Here is an 18,287-nt window from a genome sequence, read left to right on the forward strand (position 1 = left end):
AAAGACTCGAATTCCTCTTGTTTGAGGCTAAACTGTATGCAGCGGAAACAACTTTTCAAGCAATTAGTTAAAAAAAAACCTCGGTACCCGGTCCTAGGCTGAACTGACTGCTGGAAAAATCGAGTTAGAGGTTTAAATACGTACTAACTCTTCTTGAACTGGTGAACAATGGTAGTAAGAGGAACACACGGAAGTTATTATTACTGAACAAATTCTCTTGCTTGAAATGGTCTTGTAGACAGAGCTAAATCCCGGGTTTTAAGAGTTTTACTGGTGATATTCTAGAAGTAAGACAAGGATGTGGCTAGGGCTCCGATGCATGGCCAAAAACAGTATTACTGTTCTGTTTTCTCAAGAAAGGATTGATTTCCTATTGATAAGGGGCGCGCCATCAATGGGATTGCTCTCTATGAAGGGTCTAAATAGCGGGACCTTGTCATGGTGGTCTTGAGAAAACAAAACAACAACTGTATCGAAACCGATACTGCATTGCTTTTCAATAGCACTGGAGTAATTCGACATGCACTTAGGTACTAAGGATACGGGTAACGCTACAATAGATCTAATAATCGGTGAATGCGTCAAAGACAAAGTACATGCTTGTGGGCGGAACCGAGCGCGACAGGGCCCGCCTGGGAAGCAGTGTTTCGATAGACGGGGATACCTTCGAGGTGGTCGAGGAATTCGTCTACCTCGGATCCTTGCTAACGGCTGACAACAACGTTAGCCGTGAAATACGAAGGCGCATCATCTGTGGAAGTCGGGCCTACTACGGGCTCCAGAAGAAACTGCGGTCGAAAAAGATTCGCCACCGAACCAAATGTGTCATGTACAAGACGTTAATAAGACCGGTAGTCCTCTACGGACATGAAACATGGACAATGCTCGAGGAGGACTTGCAAGCACTCGGGTATTCGAGAGACGGGTGCTTAGGACCATCTTTGGCGGTGTACAAAGAAGACGGTGTGTGGCGGCGAAGAATGAACCATGAGCTCGCCCACCTCTACGGCGAACCCAGTATCCAGAAGGTAGCTAAAGCCGGAAGAATTTACGATGGGCAGGGCATGTTGCAAGAATGCCGGACAGCAACCCTGCAAAGATGGTGTTCGCTTCCGATCCGGCAGGTACGAGACGACGTGGAGCGCAGCGAGCGAGATGGGCAGACCAGGTGCAGAACGACTTGGCGAGCGTGGGGCGTATTCTAGGATGGAGAGATGCGGCCTCGAACCGTGTATTGTGGCGTCAAATTGTTGATTCAGTGTTATCTGTATAGATGTAGACTAAATAAATGAATGAATGAAAATGAATGAAATCGGTCGCAGTGGCACACCCGAACAGGAAAAAAACTAGTTTGTTTTTCAAATTCTTTCGTGAAAAACATTCAGTAATACATGTGTCGAAGATATCAAAAAGAATCGGAATTGTAAGAAATGGATTAAGATAAAATGCAAATACTTCAGAAGATTTTCTACGAGTTGTAAGGCCCCCAAATGGACGAAACGAAATACTGTGACATCAGCTCTCCGTCGGTGCGTGTGCACGCCGCGAAGGTCTGACAAGAAGAGGACGAGTCATGGCTTGCTGATCACTAATTAACACGCTGAGGTGTTAATGTATAATCACACGCTGAAAGTAACTTACTCAAACCCCACATTCCCCTTCTTCTCTCATAAAAAAAGAAAAAAAAAATCAACTGGCATAGGACGCAATAATTTTCTTCTGAGTTGTATGCGCGATACGAAGATGAAGATTGACTATGTTGCATTTGAGAAACCGATTAAACTTGTCTTAACATCGAAACAAACCGAAATAAACTTGGCTTAACATCATTGTTTGTTTTTAATCGCAGAACCACGATATGGGAGTAAATAGATTGTATCGTTTAAATGTTTAGTACCTAGGGTTATAATATTGCTCTCTCTAGGAACATATAGTGTTGGGAAGTCGATATTAGAAAATTCAAACACCTTCAAATTAGCTTAGTCTAAGCGCAGCTTCAAGCTGAAATTCAATTTGAATTAATTTTATTGACCAACTTATGCCACAATTTACCTTACGTCTAGTTTGCACCTTGGACTGTTTCTCTAGTACCTTTATACGGACCTCATTTGGTTCACTGCGACAAGACTATAAATCTACGAACAAACGTTTTTTGAGTAATTTTCTACTTACAGTAGAAGCTAGAAGGGGCCCTCCTTAGCCGTGCGGTAAGACGCGCGGCTACAAAGCAAGACCATGCTGAGGGTGGCTGGGTTCGATTCCCGGTGCCGGCCTAGGCAATTTTCGGATTGGAAATTGTCTCGACTTCCCTGGGCATACAAGTATCATCGTGTTAGCCTCATGATATACGAATGCAGAAATGGTAACTTGGCTTAGAAACCTCGCAGTTAATAACTGTGGAAGTGCTTAATGAACACTAAGCTGCGAGGCGGCAATGTCCCAGTGGGGGATGTAATGCCAACGAAGAAGAAGAAGTAGAAGCTAGAGACAGTGATGAGTATAGCAACTCAGCAACTAATAATTGTGAACAACTTTTCCAAATCAACTTAATGCGATCGCACATGCCTTCGACATTGTTGTTGATGTCTTTCTCTTTATCATCTCGCTGTATGCCAATTTAATGTTCGCCAGTAACGATCAGTTGTCGAGATCTCGGTACTCACACTGAAGCATCCACAAGTGCGCACTATTGACTCGACCACATGTAGATTGCAGCAATAATCTAAATATCTTATTCTGTCAATCAAACTATCAATCTCGTGTATAGTAACACCATCATGCTGACCTTCAACCATTTGATGTTAAACTTCCGAACAACGGCCAAAAAAATGATATTTATCTAAATTTTCTCAAAGATATTATATTTGAAGGAGACACCTTTTTTTTATTTTTTTTTTCATGTAACCCGTTCGCAGTCTCTCGACTCAAACTCTACTCCGGGTCCATCCCTGTTATTCCCCACGATAATTAAATTTGCTTCTATGAGCCTCTATTTTAGATCAATAACAGACGTTCCTAAGCCACGTTGCTCAAATGGTCACTGTTTTAGGCCTGATCCAAATAGTTTTATTAAATAGTCTACTTCAATAACATAACTGATCACCGTTTTCACCATTATAACTATCACTCATCACTCCAACTTAACACTAGGTCTATTCCCTGTTGATCCGATGATTAAATTTGCTTCTACGAGCCTCTATTTTTGATCTTCTAAGACGTTTCTAAGCTACGTTGCTCGAATGGTCACTGTTAAGGCCTGATTCAAATAACTCTAATTTTAGCTCTGATTCAAATAGTTTCCTATAAAATAATCCCGGTAGCATCACTTATTATCGTTTTCACCACCATCGCTATCATAATTACTATTGTCCCTGCCATCACAAATATCTTATTTACAGTCATGAACACACACATAATGAATCGAAACAACAGCGCTGTTATATATCATATAAGAACCGACACTTCTACTAGCTTTCATTGGACATGTACCGAATATTTTACATTATTTCTAGTATAATTATAAAATAATTCTCACTTCTAGCACCTCAACTCAATATTGCATTTCATTCTTCATACTCACTGCGAACATGTTCCCATCCCAAATCAACTCTATCTTTTACCTAGCTTCTTCTGTCACTATGTCTACACCACCAATACCAACTTGTGTATTAACCTTTTCACTAACACTTGCATAACCACACAACATCATCATTTTCATATCAACAACCTTTTTTTTCACAATTTCATCGAGATCAGCAATCATCACTACTATACCTACTACAATGTTAACGCAAACAAAAACTAGTCAGTCATTTTTTTCTTCTAAATTTGCAGTTTCCATCAAAAATAATAAGCTTATAATCTATCGCGAGAGTCAGTCTTTTTGTAGATATGATGACAAAGAGAGAAAACTCGAATAGAAATGCATTTTGAAACAATAATAACGCACTAGATTTTGATAAATAAGACCCGTTTAAAATTTATTTTGAAATCTATTTAGTCTATTTACCAGGCCACATTTCAGAATCGTGCGCCCAGCAATCATCAAAAATTCTCTACTTAACAACACCGAATACTGTTGCTATGGGCCTGTTGGTCTTCAAAAGCTTCGAAATCGCCTCCGAATAAGATTTAACAGGTAATAATTTTACCGACATTTCTTGAGCTTCGAATTTTTGATAGGCCTAGGAAGTCTTATGGTAGATCTATGGATCTACTGTTAAGCTAATCATAATTATGTCGTATGTTTCTCACTGTGTCATTATTACTCTGCCTGTCTTAGTTATCTTATGTTTCCTACGTTATTCAGTTCAATTCTATACTCATTGTAGATTTTGTTACGTTTTGATGTCAGTTCATTGTCTCTATTGCTAAAGGTCACTAAAGGTTGCTAAAGGTATCCTAGTTCAAGCGTATAAGTAAGCACCGCTTAAGAGTTAAACAAACGTGAAGAAATAGTCTTTAAGTTGTCTAATAGTCTCAAAGCCTTACATACAAGCGTAGCATTACTGTAATTTTATGGGTCGTGGTCAGCTATAGGATTCACGTTTCGGTGGCAAAGTACAGCTTCATCACGCCTATTCCCTATATATTAGAAAAAAAATATCGAGAATGAAACCAATGTAAAATTGTTTACATACCATCGTTATAATTTGTGATATTTTTAATTGTGGCTCGTTAAAGTGAGGCTCAACAAAATATTAAGGTCCCACGTTCCTAGATTTTGATAAAACTTCTACTCAGTGAATCCAAAAGTCAATTCCCTATTAATGTCTTGATGATATTTTCTACTGGTTAATTCGTACCTAGCTATGTTTATGCGTGGCTACGACTCATCATCATCAGGGAACGCCTCAGAAAAGTATTGCCGCATAGCAGAGATCATTATCACTGATGAAAAGGACCTCTACCTGTCTGCACCACCATTCAAGGCTCCAAGATACGATGTCCGTTGAATCACATGCACATGCGTAAAATCAGTGCATCAATGCCGGATTATATGTGACGCGGCATTAAACAAAAATAGTCTACATGTGATATCACCACGACAGGATATGTCTTTGGTTGCCATATCAGTGCTAATGACGTAAGCCCACCCATCGCGGCAAGATAACATATCCGAGGGGAGGGAGAAATAATGTAAGAAAAATGCTTGAGAATATCATTTCAAGACCAAAGTCTCCAAACTACCCATACGCTGCTTCAAACAAAGACCCAAACGACGACCCGACGAATCCAACAGCTCTCCCATGCAAACCAACAACATCAACACGCACGCGAGGGTCTCTGCTACCTGTTGATAGTGCTGGTCCGCGCGAGAGCGCCACCAGACTCCCGAAATCGACGCTCGAACTCTAGTCCCCGCCCACAAAGACAAGTCACTGTTCAAACGAATGTTGCCTTAATTGACTCCCCCATCCCGGGCATAGATTATTTCCGGAGGACACTCAATATAAGTTCCCCGGGAAGCCAAGCACCAGAGACTGAGGAAAATCAGATAATCCAACATCAGGCGTCTCGCGTATGTTATTTAAGCAGAGAAGATGTTATAGGTGATATTCTCAATACGGCCGTTCAGAATGGTTCAGCGGATGCAAATTATGGATCATTATTAGGTCTTGTAATTTTAAACAAAACGTTCTGACTACACGCGATAAACTATGAATATTATTATATCGGAGTTTTTAATTAGGATCGCGAATCAAGGTAAAATACTGATAAGTATAAGTTAGTAATTACTACCGACATTGTATTTGTGATCAAAACTGATCTTGTGTTTTTAGTTAAAACTCAAGTATACTAAATACGTAACGGAATAAAGTAGTGTTATTAAAAAAATTATAATAATTTACATTATAAATTCTGATTAATATCAAGATACTGATCCAACATCACATCTTCAAGGGCTCCTCACAAGCTACACATTTCATTCAGGCACTTTAGAACGTCCATGTAGTAACTTGTTCACACTTGAAATCTGCCTCGACCAAGTTGGCAGAACGCGCCCTTACCCTTTCTGAACCAAAGGGCAGGGTGAGATATTATATTTGAATGAGATATCATACTTAAATCAGATCCAACGGGTAATTCCGCTATGACTACTAAGTCAGTGAATTCCAAAATAAACTTCAAGATAATATATTTTGCCTCCCAAACAACTTTGTAGCATACGATAGTTTTCCATATCTCTCAGATTTCGTTAGAACTTGTTTATTAGGTAGTCTCATGTACACTAAAGCCGCCGAAAGTATAAATATCAAACTAAATTTATTTTAACCAAAATCAGCACTCACCTTGGGAGTCTCCCAGACGCCTCTTGTATTCCAAACCACAATCATTTTCCAGCAGTCGTCCAAACGCGCTTTGTGATTTTCCAAACCACAATCAAATTTTCCAGCGGTCTTCCAGACACGCTTTGTGATTTTTCAAACCATTATCCATTTTCCAGCGGTCTTTCAGACACGCTTTTTGATTTTCCAAACCAAGATCGATTTTCCAGTGGACTTCCAGACGCGCTCTCTGATTTCCCAAACCACAATCCGTTTTTTCCGATTTTCCAAACCACAATTCGTTTTCTAGCGGTCGTCTCGACGCGCTTTTTGATTTTCCAAGCCACAAGCCGTTTTCTAGCGGTCGTCCAGACATGCTTTGTGATTTTCAAACAAAAAATCCGTTTTCCAGCGGTATTTCAGACACGCTTTGTGATTTTTCAAACTATTATGCATTTTCCAGCGGTCTTCCAGACACGCTTTTTAATTTTCCAAACTACAATCAATTTTCCAGCGGACTTCCAGACGCGCTCTTTGATTTCCAAAACCACAATCCGTTTTTAACGGTCTTCCCGGCGCGCTTTGTGATTTTCCAAACCAAAATCCGTTTCCAGCGGTCGTCCCGACGCGTTTTGTGATTTTCCAAACCACAATCCGTTTTCCAGCGGTCGTCCCGACGCGCTTTGTGATTTTCCAAACCAAAATCCGTTTCCAGCGGTCGTCCCGACGCGCTTTGTGATTTTCCAAACCACAATCCGTTCCCAGCGGTCGTCCCGACGCGCTTTGTGATTTTCCAAACCACAATCCGTTTTCCAGCTGTCGTCCCGACGCGCTTTGTGATTTTCCAAACCACAATCCATTTTTCAGCGGTCGTCCCGACGCGCTTTGTGCTTTTCCTTTGTGATCACCTTTGTGGTAATACAAACCACCATTCCTTGTGGTTTTTTTTAAACCATCCAATATTTTACTAATTAGAATTACTTGAATGCAACTCACCTATTGAAATCAGCATCAGAATCCAAAAAATTAACTGGCAGGATCGCCAAAATGTGTGGCCCCCAAATGGACGAAACGAAATGCCGTGACATCAGCTCTCCATCGGTGCGTGTGCACGCCACGGAGGTCTGACAAGAAGAGGACCTAATTGACACGCTGAGGTGTTAATGTATAATCACACGCTGAAAGTAACTTACTCAAACCCCACACGAGTGAACAGTGAATTGCCTTTTGAACGTATCACACAGTACATTTATTAAATATGTGAGACAAAGAGCAGCCGCTACGGCATGCTTAGAATAGAATAGAAATCTGAACTAATCAAAATATTTTTGAATTTCTTTACTTTAAATCCTTAAATTGTAATTCTCAATGGCATTAAAGAAAAAATCTTCACTGGTCATCTAAGCAGAACGTACATATTAATTGATATGAAATGATTTCCATTTACCTTTTATGAACAATATTTCTTATGTCAGTCAAAAAGCCGCTTGGTGTGGTTTGGCAGAACCCCGAACATATAACCTAATGTTCGGTCAGTTAGCTATTGCTAAATGTTCAGAATTGTATGAAATGAGCTTGTCTTGTTAAAATTCAAGTTCATGTTCAACATTTGTTCACTGTTGATTTTAAATTTGTTGAAGCTTAAATCTTCCCATTATAAAGACGGTGCTTGCAGTTTATTATTGATGCTTTAGATAGACTATAATAAAAGTCGGAAATGTTCGATCTAGAGATGTAATGTTAATAAAGTAGAAGAAGATGCCGTATTTACCTCGAATTACAAAAACTTCTTTCAATAAACTTTAGTATGCAAAATTCTAACAATATTCTAGTCACATGAAAAACTAAAAATTGATCGATTTTTTTATGTCCTCCTTTTCGACCAAATGTCCTCCTTTTTTGCTTTGTTTCGGGTGTATTGTCCTCCTTTAGAAAAATTTCATATGGTCACCCTACAGGACAAGCACTCCGCCAGTCAGAGTGGCCGTTTCTAAGACGGCGAAGACTGACTGGCAGTGAGTATCGATGAGTTGTATGTCACGGACCAGAGCAGTAGGGATATACAACGAGTACAGCAATAGTCTTCGGTCATCCATCTCGATTGATACCCAGACTTGTTTGAGACTCCTCCAAGAATCGCTTTCAACTGGTTTTGCTTTTATTCCGGAACGCACGGCAATCAAGACACCGCCACCAGTAGACTTCCTGCTGTTGTGTTGATTCCGATCGCAACGAAAAATTTCGTAATCGTAACCAAACATTTGGCTGGTAAGTGTTCTGGAGTTGAGCCATGTCTCTGTTACTACTATAACGTCAAAGCAGGAACTAGAAATAGCGAGGCGGTGGTCGTCGATGCTGGTGTTCAGACCACCTACGTTTTGATAGTAGATGGTAATGTCTGTTGCTTTCTCATCGCGATGCAGTTCTACACTAGAATTTGAGACACAGAGTTCTGAAACAACTTGCACATAGGTCTGACCTTTCCGATAGGTGTTGCAAATACTCCATTCTATTGTTCTTATGTTGAAGTCTCTTCTTTAACGGGTCCATCCAATCAGCAAATCCTGGTATTACGTACGTACAACAATATCGTTGAACTAATTCGCAGTGATTTATATTTAGTTTTGTTACTTCGGTCAATGGATTACACTCCCGAACATCCCTGACTCTCTGTGAAATATTTGATTTCTAAAATCTCCTGCCCCTCTGCGTTCTTCTAATATCGTATCTTTACACCATCCAGAACGTCAGAAAAGGGCTAGACCTTAAGGGCCTAGCATCTATCCTATTGTTTGGCGTTTCTCCGGATTGGGTTATCCGCTATTTATCTAGACACCACCTCTTCTGGCCTAATCTAGCGAATACAGTTACCAACAGGTGACGAACCTGGAATCCGCCCCGCGGAATTCAGAAATACCAAATTTAAAATATTTGAACCTTTTGATACCCAAAATTTATAACTTAGCAAAATATGTATACCCAATCTAAGAACAAAATTCAGAAACTATGACAGATTTAACGAATTCTACACAAAGATTTTTATAAGAAAATTATTTAGAGCTTTTTAGTGGAATTTCTTCGAAGTCGAGTAAACTGGGAGAGCTCGGAATACGTATCTTTAAAGGTACAATCAAGTGGTGGAGTTAAATGGAATAGTATTGAGTTAAATGGGATAGTATTAACTCGTTTTATGACAAGCAAAGATTTTTATTCGGGCATCATAAAAAATGTTACTTGCTGCCGTAATAGATCTGTGACTTGAAAATTAATCAGATCTTCCTTCTTCCGCAGAATTGGACGACTTCCTGCAGGAGATGGACGAAGACGTCGAGGGAATGCAGAGCACAATCGTGTTCCTTCAGCAGGAGCTGAAGCACACCAAGGACGAGAAGGAAGTCCTCGAGAAGGAGGTCCTGCAGCTGCGATCGTACGTAAACGGGGGAGCTGCCGGTGATGACGGTCTCGCGTCATCTCGGATGCCGGAAACCGACAGCCCCGTCGATCCATCGTGTTCGTCATCGGTTTATTTAGTGAACGGGAGTAATAATAAGTTAAAACAAAGTTCAAGTGATCAATCAGAATCGATGTTGGTGTATCAGAATCGGACGCACTGTGGTGGCAATACAAATAGCAATTCGGAAATGTTGAACGGTGGTGATGATTTAGTTAATGAACAAGAACAAACGATCGGCGGCAGCAACAACAGCAGTAGACTTAGCGGTAACACGACTAGTACTGGTAATAATGGTAAGAAAGTAAACAATAGGACTGCTAAAACAGTTGGTGGTAAGAAGCGAAACTACGCGGAAGATCAAGACGACGAAGGGGTTGCGGGGGGCGAGGGAGACGAAGAGGACAGTGGACACTTCGACGACGGCACGAACAACGGTAAGATTGACCAACAGCCGCAACAGCATGAAGAGGAACCGATCCTCACCAGCAGCAATAAACGCATGACGCGATCAGGTAAGGGTAAGACCGTGCCGAAAGTAAGCGTAAAGAAACTGCGAAGGGCGTCGGTACTGTCGGCCGATCCCACGGCGGAGGACGACGATGCTGCCGAAGGATTTGCTGCCAACGGTGCGAACTGAATAATCCCACCTTAAACGCAAAAAAAAAATCGGATTTTCCATTTCCTCGCATGGGAGAATGGAAAACCGCAAAAGACTCCTATTTTGGGGTGGCGTACTCTTCGTAAAATAGGTTTTTACACTATAATAAAGCACGCTGTCCTAAAGAATTAAGAAAAACAAAAACAGGCTAGGATTAAGTATAGCTGAAAAGTAAATAAACCTGAATGAAGGAAAATCACTCAAGAAACACATTGAAATTAGAACTCTTGGTAAGCTAAAGTTACAATAATAATTATTGTACATTCTGATAAACCACGATTAGGGATAATTTGAACCGAAGTAATGTTTCGCAAGAAAAAAATCATACATACACACAAACACATAAAATGATACCCTCCTACAACTCCCACATCGCGCGGATGCCCGTCGAAACCAACCAGAAAAAAAACATCGTAAATAAAGCAGTGGAAGATTTTGTTCTCTTTTTCGTTTGTCCAACAACGTTTTTAGACAGCTAAGACAGTGTAATTTTAAATACTGTAAATCAAGCAAACATAGCATAGAAAAGTTTACAGAAAAAAAATCAACCAGCAACAATGTGTAATTTAAATTATTTCGAAAAAATAGAGTTAAATTATTCATAAAACATCGACGCGTCGATTGAATTTTCTCCGAAAGTCACCCAGATATGAAGCTCTACGAAACTGGAAAGAAAATCACCCATATTCTTGTTTACGTTCGAATGCACTTTCGAACAAAAGTTGTCGCGCATTCTCGTTAACGTTAAAGTCACTAGATATAAAGTCTGGCGGAGTGAAAACCGTGTGATTTTCCAATCAGAAAAATTCTTGTTAGATTTTGGCAGCCCTTGAAAAAGTTCAAGCTCTCGCGCGATTGTTAGCTTTTATAAAGTAGCGTTCACAAAGCAAAATACTTTTTCCACATTTTATTCGCGAAAAATCAAATAGAATGTTGTTCAAGTAGTAAATCCAAGAACAAATTCCTTTACCTTTTTCTTCGAAATTTGTAGCTTTTTATGTTTTTGGAATAATTTTCCAATATTTTTATCAGCACTATCTCAATACTCTCCATTGCTTCAAGCTCATTTGAAGCATCATGTTCGATTGGATCCCGTAAATGACAGTTCGATTGGTGACCTGTCAGTGTCTTCGCCAGACTTTGTATCTAGTGACTATAGTTAACGTCTGCTAAATCAAATAGGAAAACGGTTCGAACGAATCGGTGAATATTTTGTATTATTAGTATTTGGACGTTTCTTTCCAATTACTGCGGCGCCTCTGGTGGCCGTATCGAGAAGTAAAATATATCACATCGTTGCGGAAGGGTTGTTTAATTTATGGTGAAAGTTTCATCAGTATTGATGATTACGTTCAAAAGTTATCGAAAATGGAACGCGAGAGATGGGAACAAATTTTGCACACTAACGTTGGAAATCCAACATGGTCAGGAGGAATGATTTCAAAGTATCTAAAATTAGCGAAATTGACTGTAAAAACTGTCAAACGTTTTCGGGAAACACTTGCTGGATCGCGTAGAACAAAACAATCGTAGAAACGGAACATACGACCAGAATCTACAAGTGAAAGTCTGCAGAGCAGTTCGGAACCATTTTGGGATTTCCTTGCGTGATTTAGCAAAAAGGTTCACTGCGCCGTACAACACAGCTCAAATAATCTGTCGGCGCGAAGGTTTCAAGTCGTATGATGTCTGTAATGTCCCAACAGGACCCTGAAACAGAACCTAGTTGCCAAACATCACGCAAGAATGCTGGTCGAGCAAATTCTGACGAAATACAATTGATGTATTTTGATGGGCGATGAAACTAATATTAAAATTGACTTTCAATTCCCGGGACACAAGTTTTACCTTGCCAAACGGAGGGACAATGCCCCAGGAAAATGCAAATATGTCTATGCAGGCAAGATTGCCCACAAATTAATGGTATGTTAAAGCATCTGCAGTTGTGAAAAAAACTAAAGTTTTCATCACTGGAGCGACCATAAATGGGCAAATATACAAGGAGGAGTGTCTTCAGAAGCGATTTTTGCCATCCATTAAATCACACGACTGTCCGGTGTTGCTTTGGCCTGACTTAACAAGCTGCCATTACAGACGGAATGTAATGGAATGGTATGAACCGAATGATAATGACGTTATTGAAAAACTATCAACCCACCAAAATGCCCAAATTTTCGTCCCAACAAAAAATATTCGGCAATTATCAAAGGGAAACTTGAGAAATTGTGCAGTGAAACAGTGAGAAAACCATCTTATATGGGGAAGTGGTGTTAAAAAATGGCAGATTAAGTTGACCGTTCTACTGTGCAAAAAATAACGAGTGGTATTGAGAGAAAAGTCCGAGAATTCATCCGAAATGCCAATGGATCATTTTTCTATATTTTTTTCTTCAAAGTTTATCAAATTCCCTGTATAATAAAGCCTGAACCACATTTTTATGTACTTTTTCGGCAAAGAAATGTCTAATTTCGTGCGGCCAACTTCTAAGTGGATCAAGTTTTATTCTCCCAAACTTATTATCCCCAATACTCGCATTATAGCAATGCTTACCGTTAAATGAAGCGAATAGAAATAAAGCTTCTTAAACATTAAACTTTAAAACGCCATTACTATATTTTAATAATTTTGTAAAAATTATCTGAAAATTATGCTTTTTCTTATTTATTATGCAATGATTAAGATGATAGTAGCAATGAAGTCTTTGTTATCTGTTATTATCAACGTATACCCGGGCCTCGACCAATCTGCGATGTCAACACTAGACAACACGTCTACCGTTGGACATTCAGTATTATGTACTATAAGTACTCTTCATTTAATTCCACCAATTATTTCGATATCTTTGCAGATACGTATTTCGACCACACAGTTGTGTATCGTATCTTTTTTTTTTTTTGTGGTGGTTACAATGGCAGCTGTCCCTTGCTATTAATCTACACTGTACCCCGCCCATATTGGCTTCTACGAGCCTCCCGTTTTTCATCATCACACAGACGTTCCTAAGCGATGTTGCTCATGTGGTCACTGTTATGGGCCGTGTTGATGAAAACAAGGATTTGTATAACAGCCCACCCCCATCATTATAAGCACTTAGTATTCTCAAACTACCATCATTAATATCAACATCACTCTTTTCTTCTTCTTTACCTTTACAAAAGTATATAAGTTTTTCTGCCACTACGAATCATTTCACTCAGTATAAGCAATGAAATCACGCATCATATTCACCTACTATTATTACGTTAATGTTAACATAGTCATCATGATCACCGAAAATTATTGCGGTCACTATCACCGTATCGTTCTTTCTTCACATTCACAACTTCTCCACTATCTTACCTCCCTTAAGCAGGAAACCAGCCTCAGAAACGAGTCACCGAAAAATAACCAATATTTGTTCATAATTCCGTTCAACTTTTCCAAATTCACGTCACGATTTATACTATGTTTACACTAGGGCCTTGTAACATGTTATTCGGCTATCTTGATGAGCTTTCTTTTGTCGATAATTTGAATAACATGTTATTCAGGCCGTAGTGCAAACATAGTATTAATAAGTATATAAATCACTGCTCACGATTTTGTTGAACATAAATTGCAGTCGTGTGTTTAATGATGAGTCGATTCACTTAATGTAGACCCATGACTGCCAACACCATCTAACACCGCTACATCAATTTCTTCATCAACTTTATTTTGCACTTCTCAGTAAACATCCTAACCAACACTTCAGCATAATTTTCCACCTATTTCCTAAATCAATTTTTGGGTTATTGTTTTAATATAATATACACACACACACACTCACAGAAACATATATACATTTTTTGCCTCTCTCGTACAACTAAGTTGTACCGAAAGGCCATCATTTCACTCCGAAAACGAACCCCTTATAGAAGCCTCTGAGACCCATAGTATTATATACCAATCGACTCAGCTCGACGAGCTGAGCACATGTCCGTCTGTCCGTGTGTATGTATGTGTGTATGTGTGTGCATATGTGTGTGCACAAAAGCTATAAAAAACATTGGACAACTTTTCGTATAGTAATCCATAACCGACCCTCTCGCAACAAGTTTCATTCGACAGGGGACAAAGCCTTGTTGATCACTACTGAATTTTATAACGATCGGTCATTGCGTTCAAAAATTATGAAGAAAATGGTACATTGGACCATATAAACCCCATATAAAGTTGGTGTCTCAACTAAATGCGAGAAAGGCACCACCAACGCTAGGTGGATTAATCTGAGTTTTTTGTTTATATAACAAAGTATGGTTATCATTTACAAAGTAAACAATTAAGATATATACATTTAGGCAATGGTATAAAAATATGATAAAGTTATAAGTTATTTGCACTTACCATGTATGTATTCTTTTTATTTACTTACCACTTATTAGCATTAATAAGTGTTTAACGTTATAGATTCTTCCGATTCCTGACGATATTAGTAGGATCATGCTGCATTTGGTGTTGGCTCGGAGTCTTCTTAATTTCGAAGCTCCATCATAATTTATTATAGTTGAGATCGGGTTAGATAGTGAGGAAAATAATGAAAAGAATGGATATTAGTAAATGTCATTTTATTATTTGGGATTAATGGGATTCTCAAATTAGTGTAGTGTTATATTTAATATCAGTCGGATTTAATTAAGTAGCTTGTTTTTTCTAATTTCAGTTAGAGATTTATATAATAAGTGATTAATTTGGTTACAGCATAGCTGGGCCTTTCGACGATAATATCGATTTATTGAATAATTTTTCCTCAATGTGGTCCACGTTGTATTGTAACTGATCTAGCAGGAAATAATGAGCACTCCATTTTATAACTTATTTTTAACATAAACGTTGACTACGATAAAATTATGAGAAGTCTCTTCTAAAGTAACTCTCTAGTACAGGATGCTAGACTTGGATCAGCTAAATAGTATCTTCAAAACTATGTCGCATAGGACATTAAGCTACGGAGCCAATGTTGAATACATTCAAATGAATTATAGATTGTTGTGAAAGGAGGTGTCTGTATCGATTATCTATATTGACATTATTCAGTTACTACACAATAGGAGGCTAAGCACAATTGACTAACTATTAAAAGGCTCTTTATTCAATAAATTCAGTCGAATTATACCACACATCCCTTAGCTTCTATCCGCGACATGTAGCACGCACCCTGTCGGTCATTGAGGAAACCGAATAGGAGTATACGAACTTACAATTCAATTCCATAATCTACACCACTTTCTTCATGTGTATTCAAATAGATTCCAACCCCCATTTCGTAGACTCCTACCAGCACAGATTACAATTCTCCTAGAATATATCAATATTTGTGGAGAATTATAATCCAAAGCCCAGGGACCACACAGTTGTGGTCGAAATACGTATCTGCAAAGATATCGAAATAATTGGTGGAATAAAATGGAGAGTACTTTACTCGTCTTAGACGGCTAAGATCCTATTATTGTGGTATCACTCTCCATAAGAAATACATGCAATACCGCAACATCAGGACTGACCTTCAAAAAATATCGCAACGATAGGTAACTGCGTCCTATCCCAAGTAACATTTTAATTACTATGTCATAAACACGTTTATGCATATGTACAACATGTGACAAATTTAGTTCGGAAAAGGCATTAAAGGGTAACCGCCCCTTCGGCGGGCTTTGATCCCACGACCCCAGTACGCTAGAAAGGTGCTTTCCCTATAAGATACGAAGAACCTCCGTCGTCCTCCGCAGCTTAGCGGGTACTGATGAAACCAAATTCCCAGCTCCGTGAATGTATGTTGAATCGCGTAGAGAGTAACCGCTTGTGTTTACTTCCACTGATCGCGCCGAGAGTGTAGATCGGTTCCGCTATACGCGTGGAACGGCGCTCAATGAAGTAGGGTTATGTGAGGTTGTGCCAGTTGGTCGTCAGATCCCGACCCGACCACACAAGCGAAGAGAGATCGCCACACGAGTTCAGTACATTCAAAGTCAATAACATTAGTTATATATATATATATATATTTTGAATTTGAATATAGTTTGAATTTGAAAAAATCACTGCTATTGGGTCCCCCTTACGGCTGCTGTAGAATCCTGCTGGAGTAGTCGCCTATTATGATCCCATGGTTATCTATACATACCTTGCGGCGTGCAGGGAGGCCATGCGAGGGTTGACACTTGCGTATTCAGAGCCAGATCAGCGCAAGTCAGGAATGTGCATCTGAGCATACTCCCACGCAGTTGGTCAGACTGGTGGCAGAATTGTACCGCATGCTATAAGGCCCGCCACGGTTTTACGGGACGAAAGACAGCCTGGCTATTAGCCCATTCGCCGTTTCAGGTCAGTGTCACTCGGCCTTACTAAGAGAATAGAATGACCCGACTACCAGCCCTTGCTTCACAGTATTACAATATCCAAAGACAAAGCCAGTAGACATGCAGCCAGTATGGCATAATCAGGATATCACTGGCGTTAATCCTGATGTGCCCATTGGCACTCCCTGGGCTATTGCGTACTTTGAGCGGTACATGGTCGCTTTGATAGGGCCTGCTTACGGACTCATGCAGCTTTTTATAGATTTGGCAGAGCCCACTACCAAACCCCCACCACTACCTGGCAGGCCCCCTGACTCACAGATACCTAGGGGAGGGGTCGTCAGACCCTTGGACATAGTCCCTGTTGCCTCCGATGTGCAATATGTGTATTGCTCGAAGTGTATACTGCTGAATGCGTGTATCAAGATTCTGCGAATTTACAATAGATCTGAACGATACGCATCGGCCCTGGTCTTTGAGAAGAATCTCTACTCAGGCTACGGACGAGCGGGTGCCTTTGTCCACTGGTAGTCAGAGTATCGAGCCATCACTAATGGATGGGTACGGATACGAGCCTTGGCCCCTTGGCAGAATATCTGCTCCAACAACGAGCAAGCTTGTGGCAGCGCCCTCTGTTAGTGGAAGCGTCAAGGCATTGCTGGCGGAGAAAGGATGATCGGATCAACGAGTACCACAAAAAAGCGTGGGTCGATAAAACCCGGTCGCGACAACTAGAAATCAACAAATACTAGCCATGTACCGAAAACCAAGTCATTCGGTTGTGATGCGCCAGAGTAGTAAACGTTGCGGATGGGAATAGGGTGTGTGTGTTATTTTATTACAATCTAACTCCTACTGTCTGGCAATGGAATTATGGATAAAATATTCGTGTAACCATTTTTATAATATAATTTCATGAGTCTTAGATCCGGGAGCTAGAAGGTGATAGCTCTATTGTAACTCCTATAACCCGTTTTAAGAACGTATGCGTCCCGAAGCTATAGTCGCATACAATAAGCCCCCCGGATGATATAAATATAAATAATAATTTGCAGATTATCATAAAATGGCTTACAATTTTCCTAAGTTAGCCTTGAACCGTTCATGTTTGTTCATTTGTATTGCGATTATCGCATTATCACATTGCATTGCCCTTGCTAATAATCGATCATCCTATCCATGCACAAACACATGCGTGTATGTATATCACTTTTTAGGCACTATTCACTATACGTTATACACTACGTCACTGCTCCTGCTCTATTGTTCTTTTTTTTGTGTTGCTGTTGCGAAATACCGCACAAAAAGCAGAGCCCAAGAGCCAGCCAGTACGGCCGAAATGAGACGTTGGGAACGAGAATAGGAGGTGCTGCCAAATGGTCAGATATCCTAATTTAACGTGAATAATTAAAAGTTTCAATGAAACTGGCAAATTGGTGGAGAGCTTTCGAGTCGATTGATATAGAAATCTCAAAAATCCATCGAAAGATGAATGCGCAATTATTGATCAAGTCCTTGACAGTCCTCAATTTTGACATTTTCATTTTGCACCCTGTATCCGCGGTTTCACCTTAGACGTACTTACTTACTTA

General features: G+C 39.8%; 1 protein-coding gene across 3 annotated transcripts in view; it reads left to right on the plus strand.

The window, feature by feature from the left end:
• LOC134225240 (pre-mRNA-splicing regulator female-lethal(2)D) overlaps positions 1–10,992 on the plus strand; it is a 56,648-nt gene extending 45,656 nt beyond the window's left edge. For all 3 annotated transcript variants that reach the window (XM_062705151.1, XM_062705152.1, XM_062705154.1), the window contains exon 5: positions 9,561–10,992. In XM_062705151.1, coding sequence (XP_062561135.1) covers positions 9,561–10,360 — 800 coding nt within the window. In that variant the 3' untranslated portion in view covers positions 10,361–10,992. The remainder of the gene's footprint in view (positions 1–9,560) is intronic.
• Positions 10,993–18,287: the final 7,295 nt, after the last annotated feature.

This window comes from Armigeres subalbatus, chromosome 3 (genome assembly GCF_024139115.2).
Source record: "Armigeres subalbatus isolate Guangzhou_Male chromosome 3, GZ_Asu_2, whole genome shotgun sequence".
In the NCBI taxonomy this organism is placed as follows: Eukaryota; Metazoa; Arthropoda; class Insecta; order Diptera; family Culicidae; genus Armigeres; species Armigeres subalbatus.